Genomic DNA, 27,379 nt, shown 5'->3' on the forward strand with positions numbered 1-27,379 from the left:
GCCAAAGGAGCCATGGCTCTAAGGAGGACCAGGCAGGAGCCCTGCAGGTTTTGATCAGCATTTGCCCACGGGAATGCAGAGCTGCTGGTGCTGCCTGGGGGCTGTAAACATCACCTAACACACACACAGAGTCCAGCCCCAGTGAGAGGGTTTTATCAGCAACATTCCTGCAAGCAGGAGCCCAGCAGCACAAACACAGCACAACAGCCACGTGAAGAATGTGATAAGGCTGCACTGCAGCTCTGAACATCTCCCTCCTGGTTTTTCTCTTTGAGTATTTAAAGGTTTATGGTGGCTCAGGATTGCCCAAGAGGCACAGCACCGCCCTGGGTTTCCACTGCAACCTCCAGCAGAGGCAAGAGGGCAGCAGGGTAGGATGCAGATGGATCTGGTGTCTGAGGTGGTGTGAGCTGTGCTCCTTCCCATCCTGCTGAATGCAAGGGGTGGCAAGGGAGAGGAAGATGAGAAGGTAGGAAGTGAAGGTTGGGTCCATACTGGGCAGCTGTGGCCACCAAAGCTACACCACAGTGAGCTAAGCAGGAGGCAGCCCTGTGGAGGTGTCATTGACTAAGACAGTTCCAAAGAGCAGCAGAAAAGAGCTTGCAGCTGGCAGGAGGTGGTGACCCTCCCCCTGTGCAGCAGCCAGCAGCCTGCATGTGGATGTCTTAAGCCTGCAGAGGTGCCTCAGGTCCAGCTGCCATCGGGTCTGCATCTCCTCTGCCAGGCCAGCAGGAGTATCTCAGATGGTGCTGCTCAGAGTCATGGAGCCATAGAATGGTTTGGGTTGGCAAAGCCCTTGAGGAGCAGCCAGTCAGCCTTCACCTAGTGCTGTCAAGCCTTGTGCTCGACCAGGGCTGCTCAGCACAGCTCTGCCTCGCTGAAACCCCTCCAGGGATGGGGATTCAGCCACCTGCCTGGGCAGCCTGGGCCAGGCTTTGAGACCCTTTCAGGGAAGAGCTTTCTTGTGATGTCCAACCTAACCCTCCCCTGCTGCAACTGGAGGCCATTTCCTCTTCTCCTGTCACCTGAAACTAGGGGAAAGAGACCAACCCCGACCTGAGTGCAGCCTCCTTTCAGGGAGCTTCAGGGAGGTCTGGAGGTTCTTCCCCAGCTTTGTTGTCCTTCTCTGGGTACACTGCAGCCCCTCAAGGTCCTTCTCGGTGCGAGGGCCCAAAAGGGAGCCCAGGATTTGAGATATGGACTCAGCAGTGCAGGAGGCCAAGCCCCAGGGCAGGAGATGGATTCCTGGAAGTGCCACCCCCTCAAGTCACCCAAAATCAGCCCAGAGGGAGCAGGACCAGCTCTGTGTGGCCAGCATGGCAGTTTGTCCAGCCAGAGCCCTTCTCCCAGCAACAGACTCCTTGGGCCTGTGAAAGAGCCTCCTGTGGCCCCAGCTGCAGCCTCCTGGCCTCACGGTCTTGAACCTCATGGCTTCAAGGTCTTGAGGTTCACCTACACCCCAACATGAAGCCTGCTCGGATTGGCCTCACGGTCTTTAGAGCCCCCTCTGCCATGCAGTCTGGCAGGAAGGATGCCCAGGCTGATCCTGCAGAGGGGTTGACCACGGCTGCCCCTGCAGAGCAGCGCAAGCAGGTTGCTGTGCTGCTGGCTGTGGTGGAGCCGGAGGTGCCAGAGGAGCAGGAGGTGGCACTGGTGCAGGCAAGGGCTGGAGGTGTCCTGCATGGCAGAGAGGGAGCTGCAGGCTGCTGTGCTGCAGTGTGAGGCGCTGGGGAGGCTGCTGTGGGCAGCCCTTGCAGGGCAGCGTGTGTGAGGGGCAGGTTGGGTGTGGGGGTGTGGGGAGGCCGTGGGGGCAGTGGGCTTGGGGTGTGGGGCTCAGGCTGGCAGCAGTGGGGCCGGGCCCGGTGGCTGTGGGCGTTCTAGGGGGCGCTGTGGTGTAGGCTCTGTGTTCCAGGGGGCGCTGTGGTGCAGGGTATGTGTTCTAGGGGGCACTATGGCACAGGGTATGTGTTCTAGGGGGCGCTGTGGCACAGGCTGTTCATTCTAGGGGGCACTATGGCACAGGGTATGTGTTCTAGAGGGCGCTGTGGCACAGGCTGTGGGTTCTAGGGGGCGCTGTGGTGCAGAGTTTGTGTTCTAGGGGGCGCTGTGGCACAGGCTGTGGGTTGTAGGGGGCGCTGTGGCATTGGCCATGCGGCACAACTGCAGTGGCCTAAGCTGAAGCCAGGGGAGGCTGCAGGGCACAAGGTGCCAGGGTCAGACACCCCTGAGCCTATTTTGTCCCTGAGCCCTCTCTGTTGTTTGGTTAAAGAAATAAGAACCTCTGGGGCAGAATTTTCTTCTCCAGCCTGAATATTCCAGGCACATCTTGAGGCCATTTCCTCTCTTCGTATCACTGTTCCTTGGCAGAAGATACCAGCACCTGCCTGGCTCCAGCCTCCTCTCAGGGAGCTGTAGAGAGCAATGAGGTCTCCCTCAGCCTCCTCTGCTCCAGGCTGAAAACTCTGCAGCTCCCTCAGCTGCTGCTCCCCAGCCCTCTTCTCCAGACCCTTCCCCAGCTCTGTTGCCCTTCTCTGGCTCTGCTCCAGCTCCTCAGTGTCCTTCTGGGAGTGAGGGCCCCAAAACTGAGCCCAGTGCCCAAGGTCCCACTGCTCAGCAGTGCTGTGCAGAGGGAGACACTCCCCCCAGGTCCTGCTGGCCACACCATTGGCCAGGCTGCTGGTGGCCTTCTTGCCCACCTGGGCACATTCTGGCTTTTGTTCAGCTGCTGTCAATCAGCACCCCCAGGTCTTTCTCTGCCAGGCAGTTTGCAGCCACTCTGCATGAAGCCTGGAGAGATCATGGGGTTGCTGTGACCCCAGTGCAGGACCCAGCACGAGGCCTTATTGAACCTTTTGTAGTTGGCCTTGGGCCATAAAGTCAATGCCTGGAGCCCTGCATGCTTCATGGGACATCTCCTGCTGTCCCTTTCTTTATGAGTTGCTGTGCTGCATATGGTGACAGGTGCACAGCCTCACAGGTTGGAAGAGACCTCAGAGATCATCGAGTCCAGGCTGTCCCCACAGACCTCATGACCAGACCATGGCACCAAGTGCCAAGTGTCAGGAAGGCTGTGGTTGGGGTTGGCTCCCTGACCAGACTGAATAAAGCTGCTCTCAGCAGACTCTGGATTTATCCACAAGCCAAAGCCCTTGGGGAAGAGACACAGCAGAGCCCCAGCAGGGCCTGGCTGGGTGGGCAAGCATGGCCAGGGGGAAGTGGATCTGCTCCTCACACTCTGAAGGAGAAGCAAGGAGCCCTGCAGACCACACACCTGCCCTGGAGGCCCTGCAGGGTCCTGGGAGGAAGCAGCCCTGAGCTGCCATGACAGCCCAGCCTCAGGAGCTGGGTAATGCTGAGCAAAGAGCAATGGGGCATGGCCTGTGCTGTGCCCAGCCTGGCAGACAGGGCATCATCTGTGCTGTGCCCAGCCTGGCAGTCAGGCATGGCCTGTGCTGTGCCCAGCCTGGCAGACAGGGCATCATCTGTGCTGTGCCCAGCCTGGCAGTCAGGCATGGCCTGTGCTGTGCCCAGCCTGGCAGACAGGGCATCATCTGTGCTGTGCCCAGCCTGGCACACAGGGCATGCTCTATGCTGTGCCCAGTCTGGCAGTCAGGCATGGCCTGTGCTGTGCCCAGCCTGGCACACAGGGCATGCTCTATGCTGTGCCCAGTCTGGCAGTCAGGCATGGCCTGTGCTGTGCCCAGCCTGGCACACAGGGCATGCTCTATGCTGTGCCCAGTCTGGCAGTCAGGCATGGCCTGTGCTGTGCCCAGCCTGGCACACAGGGCATGCTCTATGCTGTGCCCAGTCTGGCAGTCAGGCATGGCCTGTGCTGTGCCCAGCCTGGCAGTCAGGCATGGTCTGTGCTGTGCCCAGCCTGGCACACAGGGCATGCTCTATGCTGTGCCCAGGCTGGCAGTCAGGCATGGCCTGTGCTGTGCCCAGCCTGGCAGTCAGGCATGGTCTGTGCTGTGCCCAGCCTGGCAGTCAGGGCATGGCCTGTGCTGTGCCCAGCCTGGTAGACAGGGCATGCTCTATGCTGTGCCCAGTCTGGCAGTCAGGCATGGCCTGTGCTGTGCCCAGCCTGGCACACAGGGCACGCTCTATGCTGTGCCCAGGCTGGCAGTCAGGGCATGCTCTGTGCTGTGCCCAGCCTGGCAGCTGGGTGCTGGCAGCAGGGTGGGTGGGAGCTGAGGCTCAGGCTGCTCAAGCTGTGTGAGTGCCACCAGCTCAGCTGAGGCCAGGGCACAAGGTGTGACTTTCTGAGCCCCCCCCAAACTGCAGCGGGAGCCCAGGGGCAGGGGGCAGCGGTGCTGGGCACCCTGTGCTGCCCTGCTGTGCCCTGCAGGCTGGGGCAGGCAGCGGCCCAGAGGGCTCTGCGCGGCTGGAGGCGTTGCAGATGCTCCGAGAGCAGGGAGCTTGCTCCCAGCGCCTGCGAGAAGCCTTCCTGCGGGGCTCTGGCCTCTGCTGGTGGTCCCCAGCCCGGCACAGGGGGTCTGGCTCAGGCTCTGCCTTTCCCCACAGCATTAATAATCCTCATCCATCAGCTGGGTTGCAGCCCGACCTCACCGCCCCCCGCTCCTTCCCCACAGGCTCAGCCTGCAGCTCAGCCAAGCCTCCAGGCTGCAGCAGCTGCGGCTTGCTGCGTCCTCCTCCCGGCACCCCCTGCTCCCGCTGCAGGCCCGGGGGAAAGGCACCTTTCCTAGCAGCCCTCTGCACACCCAGGGCACGTCCCAGGCCCAGCAGGGATTCAGTGGAGAGCTGGGGGCGGGCACTGCCCGGGCCAGGCAGAGCTGCAGCCCAGCAGGCAGCAGATGGAGGTGTGCTAGATCAGCACTGGCAGAGGCTGCCCAGCGAGGTGGTGGAGTCCTCATGCCTGGAGGTGTTCCAGAAGAGTGTGGCCAGGGCACTTGGGGCCATGGTTTGGGGGCCAGGGCACTTGGGGCTGTGGTGTGGTGGCCAGGGCACTTGGGGCTGTGGTTTGGGGGCCATGGTTTGGTGGCCAGGGCACTTGGGGCCATGGTTTGGGGGCCAGGGCACTTGGGGCTGTGGTTTGGTGGCCAGGGCACTTGGGGCTGTGGTTTGGGGGCCAAGGCACTTGGGGCTGTGGTTTGGGGGCCAGGGCACTTGGGGCTGTGGTTTGGGGGCCAAGGCACTTGGGGCTGTGGTTTGGGGGCCATGCTGTGGTTGGGTTGCTGTTTGGATGTCTCCAAGCAAAACAATTCTGTGGTTCTGTGACTGGGGTGGGATCAGCACTGGGTTTGCTCAGAGCCCAGGCAGCAGGGCTGAGCATGGACACAGTCTAGCCCAGGTGATGCACGTGGGGACAGCTCAGTGTCCCACCTGCAAAGTGGTACAGTGACACAAGCCCCTTTGGGACCTCCTCCAGGGACACCACACATGGAATCTTCCAGCAACAGCACACAGTGCCAGGGGTGACAGACAGGCACAAGCAACTCTGCAGGTGACACCAAGCTGGGTGGTGCTGCTGCCACTCTGGAGGGAAGGATCCATCCAGAGGGACCTGGGCAGGCTGCAGGGCTGGGCCCAAGCCAACCTCATGAGGTTCAGGAAGGCCAAGGGCAAGGTCCTGCAGCTGGGGCAGGGCAATTCCAAGCACAGATCCCGGCTGGGTGAGGAGTGGCTGAGAGCAGCCTGCAGGAGAAGGCTTTGGGGGGGTCAGGGGGTGACAAACTCCCCAGGAGCCAGCACTGGTCCCTGGCAGCCCAGAGCCAGCTGAGTGCTGAGCTGCAGCCAGAGCAGGGAGAGCAGCAGCACAGGGAGGGGATTCTGCCCCTCTGCTCTGCTCTGCTCAGCCCCCACCTGCAGCACTGCCTCCAGCTCTGGGCCTCCAGCACAAGAAGGACCTGGAGCTGCTGGAGAGGCTCCAGAGGAGGCCACCAAGGTGAGCAGAGGCTGCAGAGCCTCCCCTGTGGGGCCAGGCTGGGAGAGTTGGGGCTGTGCTGCCTGCAGAAGAGAAGGCTCCAGGGAGACCTCAGAGCAGCCTCCCAGGACCTGAAGGGCTCCAGGAGAGCTGGGGAGGGACTCTGGACAAGGGCTGGGAGTGCCAGGATGAGGAACAATGGCTTTGAGCTGGGAGAGAGGAGGCTGAGAGTGGAGAGGAGGAAGAAATTGTTGGCAGTGAGGGTGGGGAGAGCCTGGCACAGGCTGCCCAGGGAGGCTGTGGCTGTGCCCTGCCTGGAGGTGTTCCAGGCCAGGCTGGATGAGGCCTTGAGCAGCCTGTGCTGGTGGGAGGTGTCCCTGCCCAGGGCAGGGGCTGGAGTGGACGATCTTCCAGCCCAAGTTATTCCATGAATCTATGAACTGATGAGGTCCAGGGGCTGGAGACTGAGGTGGAGCAGAGAGCTGCTGGTAGAGGGCAGGCAGAGGGGTGTGGGGCAGTGCTGGCCCTGGGAGCAGGGAGCAGCTGGGCTGGGGGGGGATGCTCTGCTCCTCCTGCCTTATACAGTAAATTGGTAACTTTTTTGGTATTAAATCAGATTTTATCACTGCAGCAATCTTGCACTTTTCTATTCTTGCTCTCCACAAATGACCTTTTTTAGCTCTCCTCAGCTGCTTCCTGATGGGACTCATTAGGAGCTGGTGCTGATTCCTGCAGGCATTCACTTTCACTTAGCATCTGGAGAGGTTGTGTTTTGGACACTGCTTTGCCGAAACCTTCCTTGCAGCTTGCTTCTGCTGTGCTCACTATCAGCAGCTCCTCCTGGGGCATGTGCCTGCATCCCACAAATGCATCTGCTGTCAGCTGGCTCCTTCCCTCCCTGCTGCTGTGAGCAAGGGAAGCAAAGAATCACAGAATCACAGAACCAACAAGGTTGGAAAAGACCTCAGGGACCACCAAGTCCATCCTAGCACCTAACACCCAACACCTCCTGACAGCTAAACCATGGCACCAAGTGCCACATCCAATCCCCTCTTGAACACCTCCAGGGATGGGGACTCCACCACCTCCCTGGGCAGCACATCCCAGTGGCCAATCTCTCTTGCTGGGAAGAACTTTCTCCTCACCTCCAGCCTAAACCTCCCCTGGCACAGCTTGAGACTGTGTCCTCTTGTTCTGGTGCTGGGGGCCTGGGAGAGGAGACCAACCCCCACCTGGCTACAACCTCCATGCAGGGAGTTGCAGAGAGCAAGAAGGTCTCCCCTGAGCCTCCTCTTCTCCAGGCTAAGCAACCCCAGCTCCCTCAGCCTCTCCTCACAGGGCTGTGCTCCAGACCCCTCCCCAGCTTTCTTGCCCTTCTCTGGACACCTTCAAGTCTCTCAATGTCCTTCTTGAGCTGAGGAGCCCAGAACTGGACACAGGACTCAAGGTGTGGCCTGAGCAGTGCTGAGCACAGGGCACAATGACTTCCCTGCTCCTGCTGGCCACACTCTTCCTAATGCAGGCCAGGATGCCCTTGGCCTTCTTGCCCACCTGGGCACACTGCTGGCTCATGTTCATCTCCTTGCCCAGATGCCTGCAGAAGCACAGTCTGCAGAATTCCCTGAGGGTTTTCCTGAGCTCTTTTGGCCATAAACCTACAAGTGGCAAACAAAAGCTGTGTGTGGGGAGGTGGAATTCTGCTTGAGCTCTCCCATGTGTGCCAATCACAAATTGGACTCCCAGTGAGAGGCTTTTGCAGCAGCAATTTGCTTTGCAGGGTGCAGGGACACATCCTGCTCCAGCTGCTGCTTGCTGGCTGCACCATGGACTTCACAGCCTGCTCGGTGCTGTGGGCAATCTTTGCTGCTGCTCAGCTTCCTCAGCTAACCAGGCCCCTGTGCCCAGGAAGACTCTCATTTGTAGATCTGGTCTGCAGTCCTGAGAGCTCAAGAGCTCTCTCCTGTGGATGCCCCATGTCTGCTTTCCATAACCCCCTGGCTGTGCAAACCTTTGGTGCATGTGGGTGCAGATCCTTCCTGCAAAGCACCCAAGGGTGCAGCCCCAGCAGGCAGGGGGAATAGAATCAAGCAGGCAAGCTGCTCCTGAAGTCTTCTCTGCAATGTGCTGATCACAGGAGAGAGATGGAGTAGTGAATGTTCCATGGCCTGATAGTGAGGCCACGTGTGGAGTCCTGGGTCCTGTCTCCCAGTTCAAGGGAGACAGAGAACTGCTGGAGAGAGTCCAGGGGCCTGGAGGGTGCTGTGGGGCCTGGAGCAGCTCTGGGAACAGCAAAGGCTGAGAGCCCTGGGGCTGAGAGCCTGCAGAAGAGCAGCCCCAGAGGGCAGCTGAGGAATCTGTAGGGGGCAAGAGGCTGGGGCCAGGCTCTGCTGAGTGCTGCCCAGGGCCAGCACAAGGGGCAGTGGGCACAGAGTGGCAGCCAGGAGGTTGGATCTCAGCAGGAGGAGAAAGTTGTTTGTTGTGAGGGTGCTGGAGCCTGGAGCAGGCTGCCCAGAGAGGTTGTGGAGTCTCCTGGTGTGGGAAGCTTCCAACCCCCCCTGGGCACTGTGCTGCTGGGCAAGCTGCTGTGGGTGCCCTGCTGGAGCAGGGGCTTGGACTGGGTGATCTCTGGAGGTCCTTTCCATCTCTACCATGCTGGGATTCTGGGATTGTTTCACAAATGCCAGCCTTTGATCACTGTCCCCAGGGTTCATTGGGGACTTCCTCTTTACCTGCTCCTCTTCTCTTCCAGAGGTCACTTTCGTTGCCATCTCCATCTGATCCTCCTAATTGGATCTGGACCAGTCCCTTCAGGCTCTGTGATGAATGGTGTGATCAAACAGGATCACTTGGACCACAAAAGTGCACCCAGTGGAAATGAAGAAGAAAAGGCACCCAAGGAGAAGGCTGCCAGCGGAGTGAGAGGCGGCAGCAGGCTCCAGCCACCAGCCTTTGCCGAGCGGAAGAACGGTGAGTGCCTCACCCAGCGGGGCCAGGGGGGCAGGAGAGGGGCCAGGGGGGCAGGAGAGGGGCCAGATCAGTGCTGGCTCTGCACTGCTGCCTTGGTGGCTCAGCATTGGCTCTGTGTGTGTGTGTGTGTGGTGCATTCCAGGGTGTTTCTGATGTCAGCAGATGCAACGGAAGTGGCTCCTCATCGATGTATTTGTGGGGCAGTTGAAGGTTACTCTGTGCTTTGCCACCCAGGGGTTTGGCATCATCTGGGCTGAAACAATGCATCTGGAGGTCTTAGGAAGAGCCTGGTGGGCTGCCCCTGGTGCTGGGGTCTGCTGGGGAGTGTGGGCCATGTGGAATTGTCAGTGGATGTCCTGCTCTCACGGAGCTCTGGGTGCCTCACAGCACCTTGGCTGCAGCAAAAGTGCTGCAGGGCAGCATAACAGAGAGCAGAATTTGGGCCAAGTCTCTGCAGTTTTCAGCAAAATCCCTCTGGGCAACACAGAGAGAGCAGAATTTGGGGCAGGTGTCTGTAAGGGTCATTTGAGAAGCCCTGGAATGGGTTGTGCAGGGAGGTGGTTGAGGCCGCAGCCCTGGAGGTGTTTAAGCCCAGGCTGGATGAGGCTCTGGGCAGGCTGATCTAGTGTGGGGTGTCCCTGCCCATGGCAGGGGGGTTGGAATGAGATGATCCTTGTGGTCCCTTCCAACCCTGACTGATACTATGATACTATGATACTATGATACTGTGATACTGTGATACTATGATACTATGATACTATGATACTGTGATACTATGATACTATGATTTGCTGGGTCCAGCAGGGAGAGCTGGTGGCAGACAGTGCAGGATCTGTTGGTAGGAAGCTGATGGCCAGAGCAGCTCACATTTGGCCTGCACAAGGGGCTGGAGGAGTTGTTTGCCATTTCTTTCAGGCAACTGGATAATGTATGAAAGGAGGAAAATTCCTTCTGCGCTCTCTGAGGCGCTCAGCATCCAGCCCTGGGGGCCTGGGGCGCGGTGGAAGCGCAGCCCGGAGGCGCTGCCTTGGCTTCGCCTCTTCCATTGTTTGCATTATTGTCCAGGACCAATTTTTCTCAATCACTATAAATCAGAAATAATCCAAATGATGTCACCACGGGTGTCAGGCTGCAGGAGCACAGCAGAGAACCAGCCCTGCACTGAGCCCGCAGCCAGGCTAGCTCACAGCAGCCAGGGCACTCCTCTTCTGCTGCCCCAGGATCAAAGCGGCCCTGGGATCCCATCCTGCTGACCACGGGGAGGGCAGGGTGGCTTTGGGAACAGACTGTTTGGTGGCTTGGACCAAAATCCCATTGTGTGTGTAGCTTTCACACCCTGAACTGCTGCATCCATTCTGAAACGTGGGTTTTGTTCTGAGGAGGCAAGGACAGAGGCATCTGCAGGTGCTCACAGGTCAAAGCTGCCTCCCAGCAGAGCTGTGGACACCAAGCCCTGCAGCACCGCCAGCAGCTGCCTCTCTCAGGAGCTCCTGCCCCTCTGGGGCTGCTGGCCTGCTGGGACATGGCTCCAGCTCTGCAGCCCCTCTGCACTCTGCAGAGTCTGTAGGCCAGAAGAGACCCCAGAGCCTGGGCATCCCTCCAGCCCTTTGCTCTCCTCCTTCTCTCTTGCTTCCACACACACAGAGAGCGCAGGGACTCCGCTCTTCCTGCCCCCCAGCCTGGGAACAGCTGCCTGCCTTCCTCTCACATCATCTGGCAGGCTCACCAAGTGTCACACACGTTATGTGCCACCCGGGCCTGCCTTTGATGTCACATTCCCTGGTGTGACAGCTCCTGCAGGGCTGGTGGAGCAGCCTCACCAGTGCCCAGAGAACGCACTGGGAGGAGACATCCCATAGCTCTGCACAGCAGTGCACAGCAGTCACCCTCCCCTGAAGCAATCTGTCCCAGTCCCACTCAGGGCCCTTTGTTGGGTTGTCATGGCAGGGACCTTCTACCCTGAACCCCTGCTGAAGGGTGGAGGCTCAGCAGTTGGGATTGCTGGGGGGTAAAACCACAAGGTCAGGGTGTGCTCAAACCCACCCCCTGGAAGGGCACCCACACAGCTGTGCTCAGCACCCCCACACAGCTGTGCCCAGCACCCCCACACAGATATGCCCAGCACCCCCACACAGCTGTGCCCAGCACCCCCACACAGGTGTGTGCAGCACCCCCACACAGCTGTGCCCAGCACCCCCACACAGGTGTGTGCAGCACCCCCACACAGCTGTGCTCAGCACCCCCACACAGCTGTGCCCAGCACCCCCCACACAGGTGTGTGCAGCACCCCCACACAGCTGTGCCCAGCACCCCCACACAGGTGTGTGCAGCACCCCCACACAGCTGTGCTCAGCACCCCCACACAGCTGTGCCCAGCACCCCCACACAGCTTTGTGCAGCACCCCCACACAGCTGTGCTCAGCACCCCCACACAGCTGTGCTCAGCACCCCCACCTCATCCTTCACCTCACAAACAAGGGGAGCCAAGGACCCAGCACCCAAGATGATGCCTGCATTAATTGTGGCCTTCCAAGAAAGCTGGGGAGGGACTTTTGAGGGTGTCAGGGAGGGATAGGACTGGGGAGCAAAACTAGAAGTGGGGAGATTGAGATTGGCTGTGAGGAAGAAGTTGTTGCCCATGAGGGTGGTGAGAGCCTGGCCCAGGCTGCCCAGGGAGGTGGTGGAAGCCTCCTGCCTGGAGGTGTTTGCAGCCAGGCTGGAGGTGGCTGTGAGCAACCTGCTGTGGTGTGAGGTGTCCCTGCCCATGGCAGGGGGTTAGGACTGGCTGAGCCTTGAGCTCCCTTCCAGCCCTGACAGTTCTATGATTCTATTCTATGATTCTATGCCAGTGAAGGAGACAATTCCTGGAGGTGACTTGGGTGAAAGGCATGAAACTCACACTTACTGCCTTTAGGGATCTGCCAGGACAGGGAAGGAGAAGGTGTGGGACCCCTCTCCTCCTCCTCCTGGCCTGTTGCATCCCATCTTCTGACCAGTAGGTCAAGAGAGGTTCTTCTCCCTCTCTGCTCTGCACTGGTGAGGCCACATCTGGAATCTTGTGTCCAGTTCTGGGCCCCTCGGTTCAAAAACACAGTGAGCTGCCTGAGAGACCAGCACAGAGCCAGGAGGATGATCATGGCAGTGGAACATCTCCTGTATGAGGAGAGCCTGAGGGAGCTGAGGGCTCTTTAGCTTGGAGAAGAGGAGCCTGAGGGTGACCTCACCAATGTTGATAAAGCTGTGCAGGGTGAGTGCCCAGAGGCTGGAGCCAGGCTCTGCTGGGGGATGCCCAATGCCAGCACAAGGGGCAGTGGTGGAAGCTGAGGCAGAGGAAGCTCCATGGAAACAGGAGGAAAAGATTTTTCCCTGTGAGGGTGCCAGAGCCCTGGAGCAGGCTGCCCAGGGGGTTGTGGAGTCTCCTTCCCTGGAGAGATTCAAAACCCTCCTGGATGTGTTCCTGTGTGACCTGCTCTAGGTGACCCTGCTCTGGCAGGGGGTTGGGCTGGATGAGCTTTGGAGGTCCCTTCCAGCCCCTGAAATTCTGTGACTCTGTGACTCTGTGATCTCCTGAGGGTGCAGAGCCTGCAGTCCTCAGCCAGGCAGGAGCTGGCCCCTACTCCATGCCCTTGCCAGCTGCAGGCTGCCGAGCTGGGTGGCTCAGCAGGCACCAGACAGACACCTGCCTGCCTAGTGCACAGCTCTCAGAGAGGCCTGGCTGCTGCCTGAGCCTGACCTTTGAGGCTGCAGGCTGCACTTGACTTAACTGTGATTGCATGAAAACACTCCAGCTAGGACTCTATTCCCTGGGAAGAGGCTTCCTAACTCCAGTATTAGTCGGCAGGGCCGAGGGGATTTCATCCCCCTTTGTACAAATAAATCACCTTGGAGCCAGCAGAAAGCTCCAGCAGCAGGACCTGCACAAACCCAGGCCTGGATGCACACAGCCAGGAGATGGAGACTGCTGCTGGAAACTGGCGCAGCCTGCCCGGCTCTGCCCCAGGCTCTGCCCCAGGCCCTGCCCCAGGCTCTGCCCCAGGCCCTGCCCCGCTCCCACCCCGGGGGTGGCACACTGCCAGATGCCACACACCCTCACTGTGCCCAGGCCCACAGCCCAGGGGCTCTGTGTGCTCCTCACCTCTGCCCTGCGCTGGCCTGACCCGGGCAGAGCTGGGAAGTGCAGTCCCAGAAGAGCCCAGGGCACACAAGGACATGGCTCTCCCTGAACTCACTTTAGAGATGAGCTCTGCCTAGATCCCCATCCCAGGGCTGTGTGGGCACCCTGGTGGGCACAGGATCCATTGGCTCTTCTGTCTTGCCAGGCAGTCTGAGCTCAGTGAGGTGACTTCATCCTCTCAGCCAAAGCTCTACCCAACACATTCCTCCCCTCCATGCAGTGAGGCTGTGAGTCACAAGGACAATGAGTGGCATCTTGTGTTCAGTTTGTGTTCAGATTTGGGGCCCTCACTCCAAGAAGGAGGCTGCAGTGAGCTGGGGCTTGGGCTCTGCTCCCTAGGCTCAGGGGATAGAAGGAGAGGAACTGGCCTGAAATTGTGCCAGGGGAGGCTGAGGTTGGAGAGGAGGAGAAATTTCTTTGCTGCAGGAGCGGTCAGGGAGTGGCAGAGGCTGCCCAGGGAGGTGGTGGAGTCCCCATGCCTGAGGTGTTTCAGCAAGCTGTGGCCATGGCTGCTGGGGCCATGGTCTGGTGGCCATGGGCTGATGGTTGGACTCAGTGATCTTTGAGGGCTCTTTGAACTGAACCAATTCTGTGGTTCTGTGGTACTATGAAACCCTCTCAGATGCTGACCCCAGGGACAGTGGTTACATGACTCTGCCAGGGATGATGCTGTTCAGCTGGTAGCAGCTTTCACCCCCTCCTGCCCCATCCTGTCTCCCCCTGTGCCATCATGCTGCACCCCTGTGCTTTATCTGTGGTCACCATCCCATGGGAACACCTTTACAGCATTTTGCCATCTCCTCTGGCATGCCTCAGGGCTGCTTTTGCCCTGCTCAGTCTCTGTCTGGCTGAAGCTGGTGGTTTCTAGCCACTTAGGGATATAAACAGCACAGGAGGTTCCACCTCAACATGAGGAGGAACTTCTTCACTGTGAGGGGCACAGGGCACTGGAACAGGCTGCCCAGAGAGGTTCTGGAGTCTCCTTCTCTGGAGCCTTTCAAGACCCATCTGGATGTGTTCCTGTGTGACCTGTGCTGGATTCTATGCTCCTGCACTTGCAGGGGGGTTGGACTTGATGATCTCTGGAGGTTCTTTCCAACCCCTAACATCCTGTGAGCCTGTGTAATCCAAAGCAGCATGGCCAGAGATGGAGAGAGGAGATCCTGCCCCTCTGATCTGCTTTGCTGAGACCTCACTTGCAGTGTTGTGTCCACCTATGGGATCCCAACACAAAAGAGACCTGGAGCTGCTGGAGAGGCTCCAGAGGAGGCCATGAAGATGTTCAGAGGGCTGCAGAACCTCCCCTGTGGGGCCAGGCTGGGAGAGCTGGGGCTGTACAGCCTGCAGAAGAGAAGGCTCCAGGGAGACCTCAGAGCAGCCTTCCAGGACCTGAAGGGCTCCAGGAGAGCTGGGGAGGGACTCTGGACAAGGGCTGGGAGTGCCAGGATGGGGAACAATGGCTTTGAGCTGGGAGAGAGGAGACTGAGAGTGGAGAGGAGGAAGAAATTGTTGGGAGTGAGGCTGGGGAGAGCCTGGCACAGGCTGCCCAGGGAGGCTGTGGATTCCCTCTCCCTGGACACATTCCAGGTCAGGCTTGGTGGGGCCTTGAGCATCCTGCCTTAATTGCAGGTGTCCCTGCTGACTGCAGGGGCTTGGACTAGAGGACCTTTAAAGGTTCTTTCCAACCTGATGCATTCTGTGTTTCTATGGCTCTGTGATTGAAGGCATTTGTCACCAGGTTTGGAGACAGATGACACTTCTGCTCCTCAGGCATTTGCCAGAGGCCACTGACCAGCTACCCCAGGTAGGAGAGACAGAGAGTTCCTCTGGTGCCTACTCTGGTGCCAGCAGGATGTTTCCTAGCTGCTCATAATGTTTCCACCTAGGCTTCCCACTGCTGCTTTTGGACAATGAGGTGGTTAAGCTGCTGTGTTTATTTGTGCAGTGGAACAGGACCTTCTGCCCAGCAGCTCCTGGAGCCCCCCTGCCACACAGGGGAGGATTTTCCAGCACCCATCTGGTTTGTGTTTAATGTAATGTGCAGAAAGGTTGCACATTTTCTGGGCCCGTGCTCATAAGCAGCAGATTGTACAAGAGTTTATTACACGAATGGAGCTTTATATTGCTGAGCTTTGTTCAGCTGCCAGGTGGGGGGAGGGGGGGAGGGGGAAAGGCAACGTGCTTCATGGAGCCTATCAAGGAAAATTAGGCAGCATTAAGCCCTGCTCAAACCATCAGCCATTGGTGAGCTGGTAATCAGATCCAGAAAGGCTACAGAAGGGCCACGAGGATGAGCAGAGGGCTGGAGCTGCTCTGCTGTGAGGACAGGCTGAGAGAGGTGGGGCTGTGCAGGCTGGAGAGGAGAAGGCTCCAGGGAGACCTTCTTGTGGCCTTCCAGTATCCAAAGGGGGCTCCAAGAAAGCTGGGGAGGGACTTTTTAAGGTATCAGGTAGGGATAGGACTGGGGGGAATGGATCCAAGCTGGAGGAGGGGTTTAGATTAGATCTTAGGAAGAACTTATTCCCCATGAGGGTGGTGAGACACTGGCACAGGTTGCACAGGGGAATGGTGGAAGCTTCATGGTGAGCTGGAAAGACCCAGGATGAAGTGAAAGCTCCCCCCTGCAGTCCTGGAGAACACACACAGTGAGCTCTGACCACAGGACATCCAGCTCTGCTCCCATCCCATCCAGCAGAACTGACCACCACATCAAACATCACATTAAAACATTACACCCAAAGGGTACAGAAAACCTTCAATCCAGCACAATCCAACCACAAGTTCCCAGCTCACAGCCAGCTCAGCTTGGCCAGCTCCAGACACCAAGGTGCAGCATCATCTGGAGACCTTATTGTAGCCTTCCAGGATCTGCAGGGGGCTCCAAGAAAGCTGGGGAGGGACTTTGGAGGGTGTCAGGGAGGGATAGGACTGGGGGGGATGAAGCAAAACTAGAAGCAGGGAGATTCAGATTGGCTGTGAGGAAGAAGTTCTTCCCCAGGAGGGTGGTGAGAGCCTGGCACAGGCTGCCCAGGGAGGTGGTGGAAGCCTCCTGCCTGGAAGTGTTTGCAGCCAGGCTGGATGTGGCTGTGAGCAACCTGCTGTGGTGTGAGGTGTCCCTGCCCATGGCAGGGGGGTTGGGACTGGCTGAGCCTTGAGGTCCCTGCCAGCCCTGACAATTCTGTGACTTTCTTGCTCTTGGTGTTTCTGAATCAATAACTACTCTGAGGGACATGGAAGTGAAACAAAGAGAGAGAGAGAAAGAGATGTGTGACCTAGAAGTCATCACAGTGACCAGGCCAGAAGAGGCAAGAGAGCAACAGGTCCGGGGAGAAACCCCCTCCTGGCTCCACTCAGCCCTTGCAAGGAGCATGTGGTTTGGGTTAAGCCTATATTGGAATGGTTATTAAATTACTATCTAGTCCCAAGCAAAACCTAGCCCTTGTCCCACACAGACAGGTAAGAGGTGTATCCACAGGCAGATTTTCCAGATGGCTCCTGATCCAACTCAAACAAAGGCTGCCAGGGCTGTATTGAACCCAGGTGAGAGCTAATCCCAGCCAAGTGCCAGCCCTCGGCGCGGCTCTAGTGCCCCTGCAATCGGCGTGCAGGGAGCAGAGGAATGGCAGGAATGCCGCGATACCGGAGGTATTTTTAGAGCTGTGAGTGAGTGCTGAGCCTGGAGCCCTGCAGTGCTAAAGATAGCCGCGGGGAAGGCTCTCCGGGATCGATGGCAGGAGCCCCGGCTGCCGGCTGAGGCCATCGAGCGCTGCGATAGCAGCACCTGCGCTGGCAGCCCTTCAGGCCAAGTCATTCACAGCAGATGTGTCACACAGCAACATTTCCATAACACAGCTCGCAGTTGCCTCTCACCACACACATCACTCCTCCCTGGAGGCACCTAGAGGTTCACTTCTTTCCTAACGTCTATGGTTTCCTTCTCCAAGGCAGCTGAGGGAGCTCACTTGTCTGCAATGCCTCAAGCCCCTCGGAAGCTTTGGGTCCGGCTGAGCAATCAAAGTGGTGGTGGTGGTGGCACAAGATGAAGCACCTGCCTCAGCCCCAGCCACCTGTGGCCCTACTCCGCTCCCTGCTGACCATATGAGGTTCAGATACCACTTTAACAGGAGTTCATCACTGCTGCTTGGGGTTTCACGATGCTTTGAGCACCAAGAGGCTGGGCAGGACCTTTCCTTGCTGAGTGAAATGTCTGCAGGGGTTATTTTAAGGATAAAGCCATGGCAAACATTTCCTGACACCTCATGATCAGTGTTGCTCTTGGCTCCTGGCCCTCACTAGCTGCAGATGCAGGATAAAGACACTGGCTGGTCAAGAGGGGGTTGTGCTGCACAACTGTTTTCTTCCAGCCTTTACCACCCTGGGATGCATTTAGCAGAGATGGATCCCCCTGGAGAGAGCTCCTCTCACACATCGACCTCTGTGTGCTGCAGCCTTCTGCCTGCAAGCCTGCAAGCCCCTCAAGTCTCCTTTTCCCAAGTGTCAACCCTCAAGTTCACCTCCCAGCACAGGAGCCCCTGGATGGGCCACGCTCCCCAGGCAGGGTCTCTCTCTTTGCTGGGTAGGGAGATCACTTGCAGGGGGAGGATGGTGGCTAGGAGACAGAGCAGTTCCCCTCTCCTCCTGTCCTTCACCAGCCCTGCTCTCAGTCCCATGGTGCTCCTGCCCAACTGCTGGGGCTGTGCCTAAGCTCTGTGCACAGCTCTGTGCAACCACCACCATCCTCCTCTCCCAGTGGGGCATCTGAATCGCTCTCATTTCTTCTTCATGGAACTTTTGAGCTGTTTCTAAGAGCAATTTCAATCTCATTGTGACTCAAAGCTGTTGCTTTGCTTCCCACTTCAGAAACTGAATTGAAACAGGATCATTTGCCATGATCCTTCTTCAGTGTGGCCAGCAGGTACAGAGATATTCTCCTCCTCTTCCCTGCCCTTGGGAGGACACATCTGGAGGACTGGGTCCAGTGCTGGGCTCCCCAGTTCAAGTGAGACAGGGAACTGCTGGAGAGAATCCAGCAGGGGCTCCAAAGCTGCTGAGGGGCCTGGAGCAGCTCTGTGAGGAGCAAAGGCTGAGAGCCCTGGGGCTGAGAGCCTGCAGAAGAGCAGCCCCAGAGGGGATCTGATGTTTGCTGGGTAAAAACCTGTCTGGCAGCCTGGCCCCAAAGAGTGGTGGGGAATGGAGTTCACTCTAGCTGGCACATGGTTGCAAGTGGTGTTCCCCTGGGCTCAGCTCTGGGGCCTTTAAAGTCTTTATTGATGATCTGGATGAGGGAGTATAGAGCACCACCAGTGAGTTTGCAGATGACACCAAGCTGGGTGGCAGTGTTGATCTGCTGCAGGGCAGGAAGGCTCTGCAGAGGGATTTGGCCAGGCTGGAGCCATGGCTGAGCTCAGTGGGATAAGGCTTAACCAATCCCAAAGCTGGGTCCTGCCCTTGGGGCACAGCAACCCCATGGATGCTCCAGGCTTGGGGCAGAGGGCCTGGAAAGTGCCAGCAGAGAAGGACCTGGGGGTGCTGGGGGACAGCAGCTGGAGATGAGCCAGCAGTGCCCAGGGGGGCAAGAAGGGCAGCAGCAGCCTGGCCTGGAGCAGCAATGCTGTAGGCAGCAGGAGCAGGGCAGGGATGGTGCCCCTGGGCTGGGCACTGGGGAGGCCACAGCTTGAGTGCTGGGTTCAGTTTTGGGCCTCTCACTCCAAGAAGAACATTGAGGGCTGGAGAAGGGCAACAAAGCTGGGAAAGGGTCTGGTGAAGAGGGGAAGCCTGGAGCAGAGGAGGCTGAGGGAGACCTCATTGCTCTCTACAGCTCCCTGAGAGGAGGTTGGAGCCAGGTAGATGTTGCTGTCCTCTCCCTAGTCGCAGTTTATAGAAGGAGAGGAAATGGCCTGAAATTGTGCCAGGGGAGGCTTAGGTTGGAGAGGAGGAGAAATTTCTTTGCTGCAGGACTGGTCAGGGACTGGCAGAGGCTGCCCAGAGAGATGGTGGAGTCCCCACCCCTGAAGGTGTTCCAGCAAGGTGTGGCCATGGCACATGATTGGGCCATGGTTTGGTGGCCATGGTGGTGCTGGGTTGATGTTGGACTGGGTGATCTTGCAGGGCTTTTCCACCCCTAACAATTCTGTGATTCTATGAACTGACCACAAGGAGGAAGTTGCTTGGTGTGAGGGTGCTGGAGGCCTGGAGCAGGATGCCCAGAGACAATGTAGAATCTCCTCATCTGGAGAGCTTCCAACCCAACCTGGCCATTGTGATCCTGGGCAAGCTGCTGTGGGTGCCCTGCTTTAGTAGGGAGGTTGGATTGGTTGAGCTCCAGAGGTCCCTTCTGACCTCCCCTCTGCTGGAAACCTGTGAAAAGAGAATTACACATTTATGCAGGAACACCTGAGAAAGTTCCTCTGTGCCTTGTGTCATGCTCAGCTGCCTCACTGCTCTCAGCTGGTGAGCAGCAAGCCTGAAGAAGTCACTTAAGGCTACCATAAGAGACAGAGTGTGCTACACACTCATTGCAGTCATTGCAGCAAAGAGAGCCTTGCTCCACCTCAGCAAGCTTTAAGTGATAACTCTGCTGACACTGGTGCCCTTAAACCTGTGAGTCTGCAGCACTGAGAGGGGAAGAGGTGAAGATTTGTGGCAGCTTCAGCAGGAGCTCACCACGGTGCGAAGGCAGAGAACCACTGGAGAGGTGCTCACAACCGGTGCCTTTTGCCCTCGGACGGAACAGGCAGACTGGAACAAAAGATGTTTCCAGTTAAGGCTCCATCTGTGTTAGATTTGTCCATTCACAAAGAGGAAACATATTTTCCCTCTGAATGACTTTAGAAATGAGGAGCAGGAGGGGCAGCCGGCGTGGCCATGCCAGTGGCATGCAGCCCTGCGTGGCTGAGCACCGCTGCACCTCCCGTCCCTGCACGGCTGAGCACCGCCGCACCTCCCCGGCCCTGCGAGGCTGAGCACTGCCGCACCTCCCTGTCCCTGCGAGGCTGAGCACCACCACTCCTCCCCAGACCTGCGAGGCTGAGCACCTCCCTGGCCCTCTGCAGCTGAGCACCACTGCACCTCCCGTCCCTGCATGGCTGAGCACCGCCGCACCTCCCTGGCCCTCCGTAGCTGAGCACCGCCGCACCTCCCTGGCCCTGCATGGCTGAGCACCACCGAACCTCCCTGGCCCTCCGTGGCTGAGCACCGCTGCACCTCCCTGGCCCTCTGCGGCTGAGCACCGCTGCACCTCCCCAGCCCTGCACAGCTGAGCACCGCTGCACATCCCCGGCCCTGCACGGCTGAGCACCACCGAACCTCCCCAGCATTGCGCGGCTGAGCGCCGCTGCACCTCCCCGGCCCTGTGTGGCTGAGCACCACCGCAGCTCCCCGGCATTGCACAGCTGAGCACCACCGCACCTCCCCAGCCCTGTGTGGCTGAGCACCACCTCACCTCCCTGGCCCTGCATGGCTGAGCACCATGGCAGCTTCCTGGCCCTGTGTGGCTGAGTACCGCCACACCTCCCTGGCCCTACGTGGCTGAGCACTGCCGCACCTCCTCGTTCCTGCATGGCTGAGCACCGCTGCACCTCCCCAACCCTGCGTGGCTGGCACCTCCCCAGCCCAGCACGGCTGAGTGTCTCTGCACCTCCCCGGCCCTGCGCAGGAGCCACAGCTCCACGCAGCACGCCAGGCACCCTCCACGCTGCAGCATGACCTCCTCCACTGACAAACTTTGTGTAGATGGTCATCACTAGCCCAGGGGCCTGCAAGAAAGCCCTGATGGGACTTTTGACTTGTAGTGGTAAGACAAGAGGGAATGGACTGAAGCTTGAGGAGGGTAGATTGAGACTGGAGGTGAGGAAGACTGAGAGAGTTGGGGCTGTTCAATCTGGAGGCTCCCAGAAGACCTAATTGTGGCCTTCCAGTATCTGAAGGGGGCTACAAGAAAGCTGGAGAGGGACTTTTGAGGGTGTCAGGGAGGGATAGGACTGGGGGGGATGGAGCAGAACTAGAAATGGGGAGATTCAGATTGGATGTTAGGAGGAAGTTCTTCCCCATGAGGATGGTGACACATTGGAACAGGTTGCCCAGGGAGGTGGTGAAAGCCTCATGCCTGGAGGTGTTCCAGATCAGGCTGGGTGAGGCCTTGAGCCACCTGTGGTGGTGGGAGGGAACCCTGCCTATGGCAGGGGGTTGGAACTGTATGGCCTTTAAGTTCCCTGCCAAGCCAAACCATTGTATGAATCTATGAAATGTATGGGAGGCACAAGTGGACTCAGCCCTGAAGCTCTCCATGTGGACCAGGACTCAGTGCTTCCTCAGGCAGCTGGGACAGCACTGCCTCAGGCTGCCAGGCTCCTCAAGGAGCCACATCCACCCTCAGGGGTGAGCTGCTGATATCTGGCCTGAACTGAGGCCGACCTCCACCCAGGGTTTAATGGTCAGCAGCAGTTTTTCAGTAGCTCTCTCAGAAGGGAGGTTGGAGTGGAGATGATGCCCTGGGGCTGGAAGGAGGCATTGCAGGCCCCCATGGCTGAAAGCACAGCCCAGGGCACAGCTTGGGCAGGGCCTGTGCAGGCTGAGCCACAGAACAGTGTCACAGTGAGTGGCACTGGGACCTGTGTTTGCTGCTTTCCTGAACTCTCTGTGCTTCTCTTGCACCAGCTTGCATTGAACGTGGCTGAGGGAGCTGGGGTGGTTCATCCTGGAGAAGAGAAGACTCAAGGGGCACTTTGTCACTCTCTACAACTACCTAAATGGAAGTTGTAATCAGTTGGGGGTCAGGCTCTTCTCCTTCTCCCAGGGAACTAGTGACAGGACAAGAGAGCATGGTGTTAAGCTGTGCCAGGGGAGGGTTAGGTTAGATATGAGGAAGCACCTCCTCACAGAGAGGTTGATTAGGCACTGGGATGTGCTGCCCAGGGAGGTGGTGTGGTCACCATCACAGCAGGTCTTTAAGAAAAGATTGAACGTGGCACTTGGTGTGGTGTTAGGTCATAGGCTGGACTTGAGGATCTCAGATGTCTTTTCCAGCCTCACTAATTCTGTGATTCTGTGACTGGGTGACCACGTGGGGAGCAGCAGGGACAGCAGTGGCCGAGGTGCACAGCCTGGCCCAAGGCTAACCAACAGTGAGGAGCAGCCCTGTGGGAGCTCTGCTCGGAGCTGGACGTGGGGCTGGCCAGATCCAGATCCTCCCTTCCTCTGCCTTTCCTCTCACGGCATCACCACAGCTCTGCCTGCTCAGCTGCTCCCATCCTGGGCAGTTGCTATCAAGAGCCAACCAGCAAAAGCTGCCGAGGCAGAGGCAGAAGCAGCAGCAGCAGCAGCAGCAGCAGCAGAGGCAGTGGCAATGGCAGCAGCGGCAGTGGCAATGGCAGCAGCAGAGGCAGCAGTGGCAGCGGCAGTGGCAGCGGCAGTGGCAATGGCAGCGGCAGTGGCAGCGGCAGTGACAGTGGCAGCGGCAATGGCAGTGGCAGCGGCAGTGGCAGCGGCAGTGGCAGTGGCAGCGGCAGTGGCAGCGGCAGAGGCAGTGGCAGCGGCAATGGCAGTGGCAGCGGCAATGGCAGTGGCAGCGGCAGTGGCAGCGGCAGTGGCAGTGGCAGCGGCAGTGGCAGTGGCAGAGGCAGTGGCAGCGGCAATGGCAGTGGCAGCGGCAGTGGCAGTGGCAGAGGCAGTGGCAGCGGCAATGGCAGCGGCAGCGGCAGTGGCAGCGGCAATGGCAGTGGCAGCGGCAGTGGCAGCGGCAGAGGCAGTGGCAGCGGCAATGGCAGTGGCAGTGGCAGTGGCAGTGGCAGCGGCAGTGGCAGAGGCAGTGGCAGCGGCAGAGGCAGTGGCAGCGGCAATGGCAGTGGCAGCGGCAGTGGCAGTGGCAGAGGCAGTGGCAGCGGCAATGGCAGCGGCAGAGGCAGTGGCAGTGGCAGCGGCAGCAGTGGCAGTGGCAGTGGCAGAGGCAGTGGCAGCGGCAGAGGCAGTGGCAGCGGCAGCAGTGGCAGTGGCAGTGGCAGAGGCAGTGGCAGCGGCAGAGGCAGTTGCAGCGGCAATGGCAGTGGCAGCGGCAGTGGCAGCGGCAGTGGCAGTGGCAGTGGCAGAGGCAGTGGCAGCGGCAATGGCAGCGGCAGCGGCAGTGGCAGCGGCAGAGGCAGTGGCAGCGGCAATGGCAGTGGCAGTGGCAGCGGCAGTGGCAGCGGCAGAGGCAGTGGCAGCGGCAATGGCAGCGGCAGAGGCAGTGGCAGCGGCAGTGGCAGCGGCAGTGGCAGCGGCAGCAGTGGCAGTGGCAGTGGCAGAGGCAGTGGCAGCGGCAGAGGCAGTTGCAGCGGCAATGGCAGTGGCAGCGGCAGTGGCAGCGGCAGTGGCAGTGGCAGAGGCAGTGGCAGCGGCAATGGCAGCGGCAGCGGCAGTGGCAGCGGCAATGGCAGTGGCAGCGGCAGTGGCAGCGGCAGAGGCAGTGGCAGCGGCAGAGGCAGTGGCAGCGGCAATGGCAGTGGCAGCGGCAGAGGCAGTGGCAGCGGCAATGGCAGTGGCAGCGGCAGCAGCGGCAGTGGCAGTGGCAGCGGCAGAGGCAGTGGCAGCGGCAATGGCAGCGGCAATGGCAGTGGCAGCGGCAGTGGCAGCGGCAGTGGCAGCGGCAGCAGTGGCAGTGGCAGTGGCAGAGGCAGTTGCAGCGGCAATGGCAGTGGCAGCGGCAATGGCAGTGGCAGTGGCAGTGGCAGAGGCAGTGGCAGCGGCAATGGCAGCGGCAATGGCAGTGGCAGCGGCAGTGGCAGCGGCAGTGGCAGTGGCAGAGGCAGTGGCAGCGGCAATGGCAGCGGCAGCGGCAGTGGCAGCGGCAATGGCAGTGGCAGCGGCAGTGGCAGCGGCAGAGGCAGTGGCAGCGGCAATGGCAGTGGCAGTGGCAGAGGCAGTGGCAGCGGCAGAGGCAGTGGCAGCGGCAATGGCAGTGGCAGCGGCAGTGGCAGCGGCAGTGGCAGCGGCAGAGGCAGTGGCAGCGGCAATGGCAGCGGCAATGGCAGTGGCAGCGGCAGTGGCAGCGGCAGTGGCAGCGGCAGCGGCAGCAGTGGCAGTGGCAGAGGCAGTGGCAGCGGCAATGGCAGCGGCAATGGCAGCGGCAGCGGCAGTGGCAGCAGCAGTGGCAGTGGCAGTGGCAGCGGCAGCTGTCCTGCGGAGCCCGCACTTGTTTTCTTAAAAACAACGACAGAGATGTGACCCAGGGGCAAAATGAGCTCAGGAGGGCCCAACCCTGGCACCTTCTGTCCCATGGACACCCTTGCTGCACTGGTGGCTCTGCTGAGGCCACACCTTGGGCACTGGGCTCAGTTTTTGGCTCCTCATGTCAAGAAGGACATTGGGAGGCTGAAGCAGGGCCAGAGAAGGGCAACAGAGCTGGGGAAGGGTCTGGAGAACAGGGCTGGGGAGGAGCAGCTGAGGGAGCTGGGGGTGTTCAGTGTGGAGCAGAGAAGGCTGAGGGACACTTCATTGCTCTCTGCAGCTCCCTGAGAAGAGGCTGGAGCCAGGCAGGTGCTGGTCTCTTCTGCCAAGGAACAGTGATAGGAAGAGAGGAAATGGCCTCAAGTTGTGCCTGGGAGGTTCAGGTTGGAGATAGAAGAAAATTCCGCCCCAGAGGTTCTTATTTCTTTAACCAAACAACAGAGGTGTGGCCCAGGGATGAAATGGGCTCAGAGGGGGGGTGGGGGGTGGGGGGTGTTGACCCTGGCACCTTGTGCCCTGCAGCCTCCCCTGGCTTCAGCTTAGGCCACTGCAGTTGTGCTGCATGGCCAATGCCACAGCGCCCCCTAGAACACATACCCTGTGCCACAGCGCCCCCTGGAATGCAGAGCCTACACCACAGCGCCCCCTAGAACACATACCCTGCACCACAGCCCCCCTAGAATGAACAGCCTGTGCCACAGCGCCCCCTAGAACCCACAGCCTGTGCCACAGCGCCCCCTAGAACACATACCCTGCACCACAGCGCCCCCTGGAACACAGAGCCTACACCACAGCGCCCCCTAGAACGCCCACAGCCACCTGAGCCCCACACCCCAAGCCCGCTGCCCCCACGGCCTCCCCACACCCCCACACCCAACCTGCCCCTCACACACGCTGCCCTGCAAGGGCTGCCCACAGCAGCCTCCCCAGCGCCTCACACTGCAGCACAGCAGCCTGCAGCTCCCTCTCTGCCATGCAGGACACCTCCAGCCCTTGCCTGCACCAGTGCCACCTCCTGCTCTTCTGGCACCTCCGGCTCCACCACAGCCAGCAGCACAGCAACCTGCTTGTGCTGCTCTGCAGGGGCAGCCGTGGTCAACCCCTCTGCAGGATCAGCCTGGGCATCCTTCCTGCCAGACTGCATGGCAGAGGGGGCTCTAAAGACCATGAGGCCAATCCGAGCAGGCTTCATGTTGGGGTGTAGGTGAACCTCAAGACCTTGAAGCCATGAGGTTCAAGACCGTGAGGCCAGGAGGCTGCAGCTGGGGCCACAGGAGGCTCTTTCACAGGCCCAAGGAGTCTGTTGCTGGGAGAAGGGCTCTGGCTGGACAAACTGCCATGCTGGCCACACAGAGCTGGTCCTGCTCCCTCTGGGCTGATTTTGGGTGACTTGAGGGGGTGGCACTTCCAGGAATCCATCTCCTGCCCAGCACTGCATCATCTTCTGGTAACCTCTGGCACACTGCTTGTGCAGGTGCTGAGTCCTGTGACTGCCACCTAGCAGTTCGCAGGGTGGTGTTTGGAGCTAAGCTCCATGGATGGGGAGTGCAGCTCCACGGATGGGAAGTGCAGCTCCATGGATGGGGAGTGCAGCTCCACGGATGGGGAGTGCAGCTCCATGGATGGGAAGTGCAGCTCCATGGATGGGGAGTGCAGCTCCACGGATGGGGAGTGCAGCTCCATGGATGGGAAGTGCAGCTCCATGGATGGGGAGTGCAGCTCCACGGATGGGGAGTGCAGCTCCATGGATGGGGAGTGCAGCTCCACGGATGGGGAGTGCAGCTCCACGGATGGGAAGTGCAGCTCCATGGATGGGTTGTTCGACCCAGCTCATGTATTTTAAAACAAGAAGAGAGGAAATTCCCAGCTGTGTCTGTGTTGTGTGTGCATCTGGGGCCAAACCAGGCCTCTTCCTGGCTTGGCTGTAGACAATGCCACAGGGAGAAGGCTGCTGCTTGCCGGGCTGCTGAGCAGCAGCAAAATCTCTCCATAGCTACTGCTCTGCACACCCATTGTTTCTCCCAGAAGATACAGGCAGTCTCTGCTGCCCTGTCCTTGTTCCCCCATCCCCCTAAATCCTGCTGCTCAAGGGCAGGCTGTGCTGGAAGACAGGAAGTGGGGACAGAAGAGGCCGGTGTGGGCTTGCTTCAGGTGGGCTTGCTTCAGTGGGGTTGTTGAGCCTGGAGAAGAGGAGGCTCAGGGGAGACCTTGTTCCTGTCTACAGCTCCCTGAAGGGAGGTTGTAGCCAGGTGGGGGGTGGTCTCTTCTCCCAGGCACCCAGCACCAGAACAAGAGGACACAGTCTCAAGCTGTGCCAGGGGAGGGTTAGGCTGGAGGTGAGAAAGAAGTTCTTCACAGAGATTGCCCCTTGGGATGTGCTGCCCAGGGAGGGAGTGGTGTCAGTGTCCCTGGAGGTCTTTAAGCAAAGCCTGGCTGAGGCACTTGGTGCCATGGTCTGTTTGATTAGTTAGGGATGTGTGATCTGTTGGACTTGATGATCTTGGAGGTCTCTTCCAGCCTGGTTGATTCAGTGATGACTTTTCTGGGTGTGTGGGATTGGGGTAGGATCTGAACACCCTTCCTATACTCCTTGACAGACCTCCATTCCCAGCACAGCCTCCCACAGGACTCTCTCTGAGTCCTCCCACAGGAGAGGAACATTTTGACAGTTGGGGTCTGGGGAACCTCCTGAGTCTGCTGTGGATTTCCTCATGCCCATCTGTGTTGTGTTGCTGGTACTTTGTTTCCCTGGGTGATGTTTCTGACTTTCACAGCAAGTGAAATTCCACAGTGTCAGCCTTTGCCAGGCTCCAGGCTGGAATGTGTGCTCATGGACCCTGCAGCACCGCTTGGCTTCTACATCTCCTGGACTAGGGCTCATGAACCTCTCTCCATGCTGGGTGGGGCAGCAGGTGGTTTTCTTGCCCCAGTCCTGCTTTGTGCTTGTTCTATCTGGGTGAGGGACAGTTCCCTGCAATGGGGAACTGCCTCTCCAGGCTGTTAGCTCCCAGAGAGCTGCTCAGCTCTCTATGCCTCTTGTCCATCACACTGCCTGGACAGCTACTGGGCTTCCCAGGTGCAGACATGCATGAGGGGATGTACTAAAGGGACAGGGAAGGAGGGAGGCTAATAAAAGCAGCCTGCCCAGGGAGGTA

The 27,379-nt window shown here is 59.2% G+C and overlaps 1 protein-coding gene across 1 annotated transcript; it reads left to right on the forward strand.

Annotated features, from left to right (window-relative positions):
- Nucleotides 1-1,464: 1,464 nt before the first annotated feature.
- On the forward strand, nt 1,465-24,221 carry LOC137447832 (putative per-hexamer repeat protein 5). The gene is made up of 3 exons (XM_068151747.1): nt 1,465-1,659; nt 8,725-8,851; nt 22,264-24,221. The coding sequence occupies exons 1-3, from the start codon at nt 1,465-1,467 to the stop codon at nt 24,219-24,221; spliced, it is 2,280 nt and encodes a 759-aa protein (XP_068007848.1).
- Nucleotides 24,222-27,379: the final 3,158 nt, after the last annotated feature.

Source organism: Melanerpes formicivorus, unplaced genomic scaffold, assembly GCF_026170545.1.
Source record: "Melanerpes formicivorus ecotype bairdi unplaced genomic scaffold, bMelFor1.0.p_v2 SCAF_21, whole genome shotgun sequence".
NCBI lineage: Eukaryota > Metazoa > Chordata > Aves > Piciformes > Picidae > Melanerpes > Melanerpes formicivorus.

Excerpts from the sequence above, each read along its gene's own strand:
- LOC137447832 (XM_068151747.1), top strand. The coding sequence starts at position 1,465 with ATGAAGCCTGCTCGGATTGGCCTCACGGTCTTTAGAGCCCCCTCTGCC. Across the intron at positions 1,660-8,724 it reads AGGAGGTGGCACTGGTGCAG|GATCACTTGGACCACAAAAG; the intron begins GCAAGGGCTGGA and ends GTGATCAAACAG. Across the intron at positions 8,852-22,263 it reads CTTTGCCGAGCGGAAGAACG|CTGCTCCCATCCTGGGCAGT; the intron begins GTGAGTGCCTCA and ends CTGCCTGCTCAG.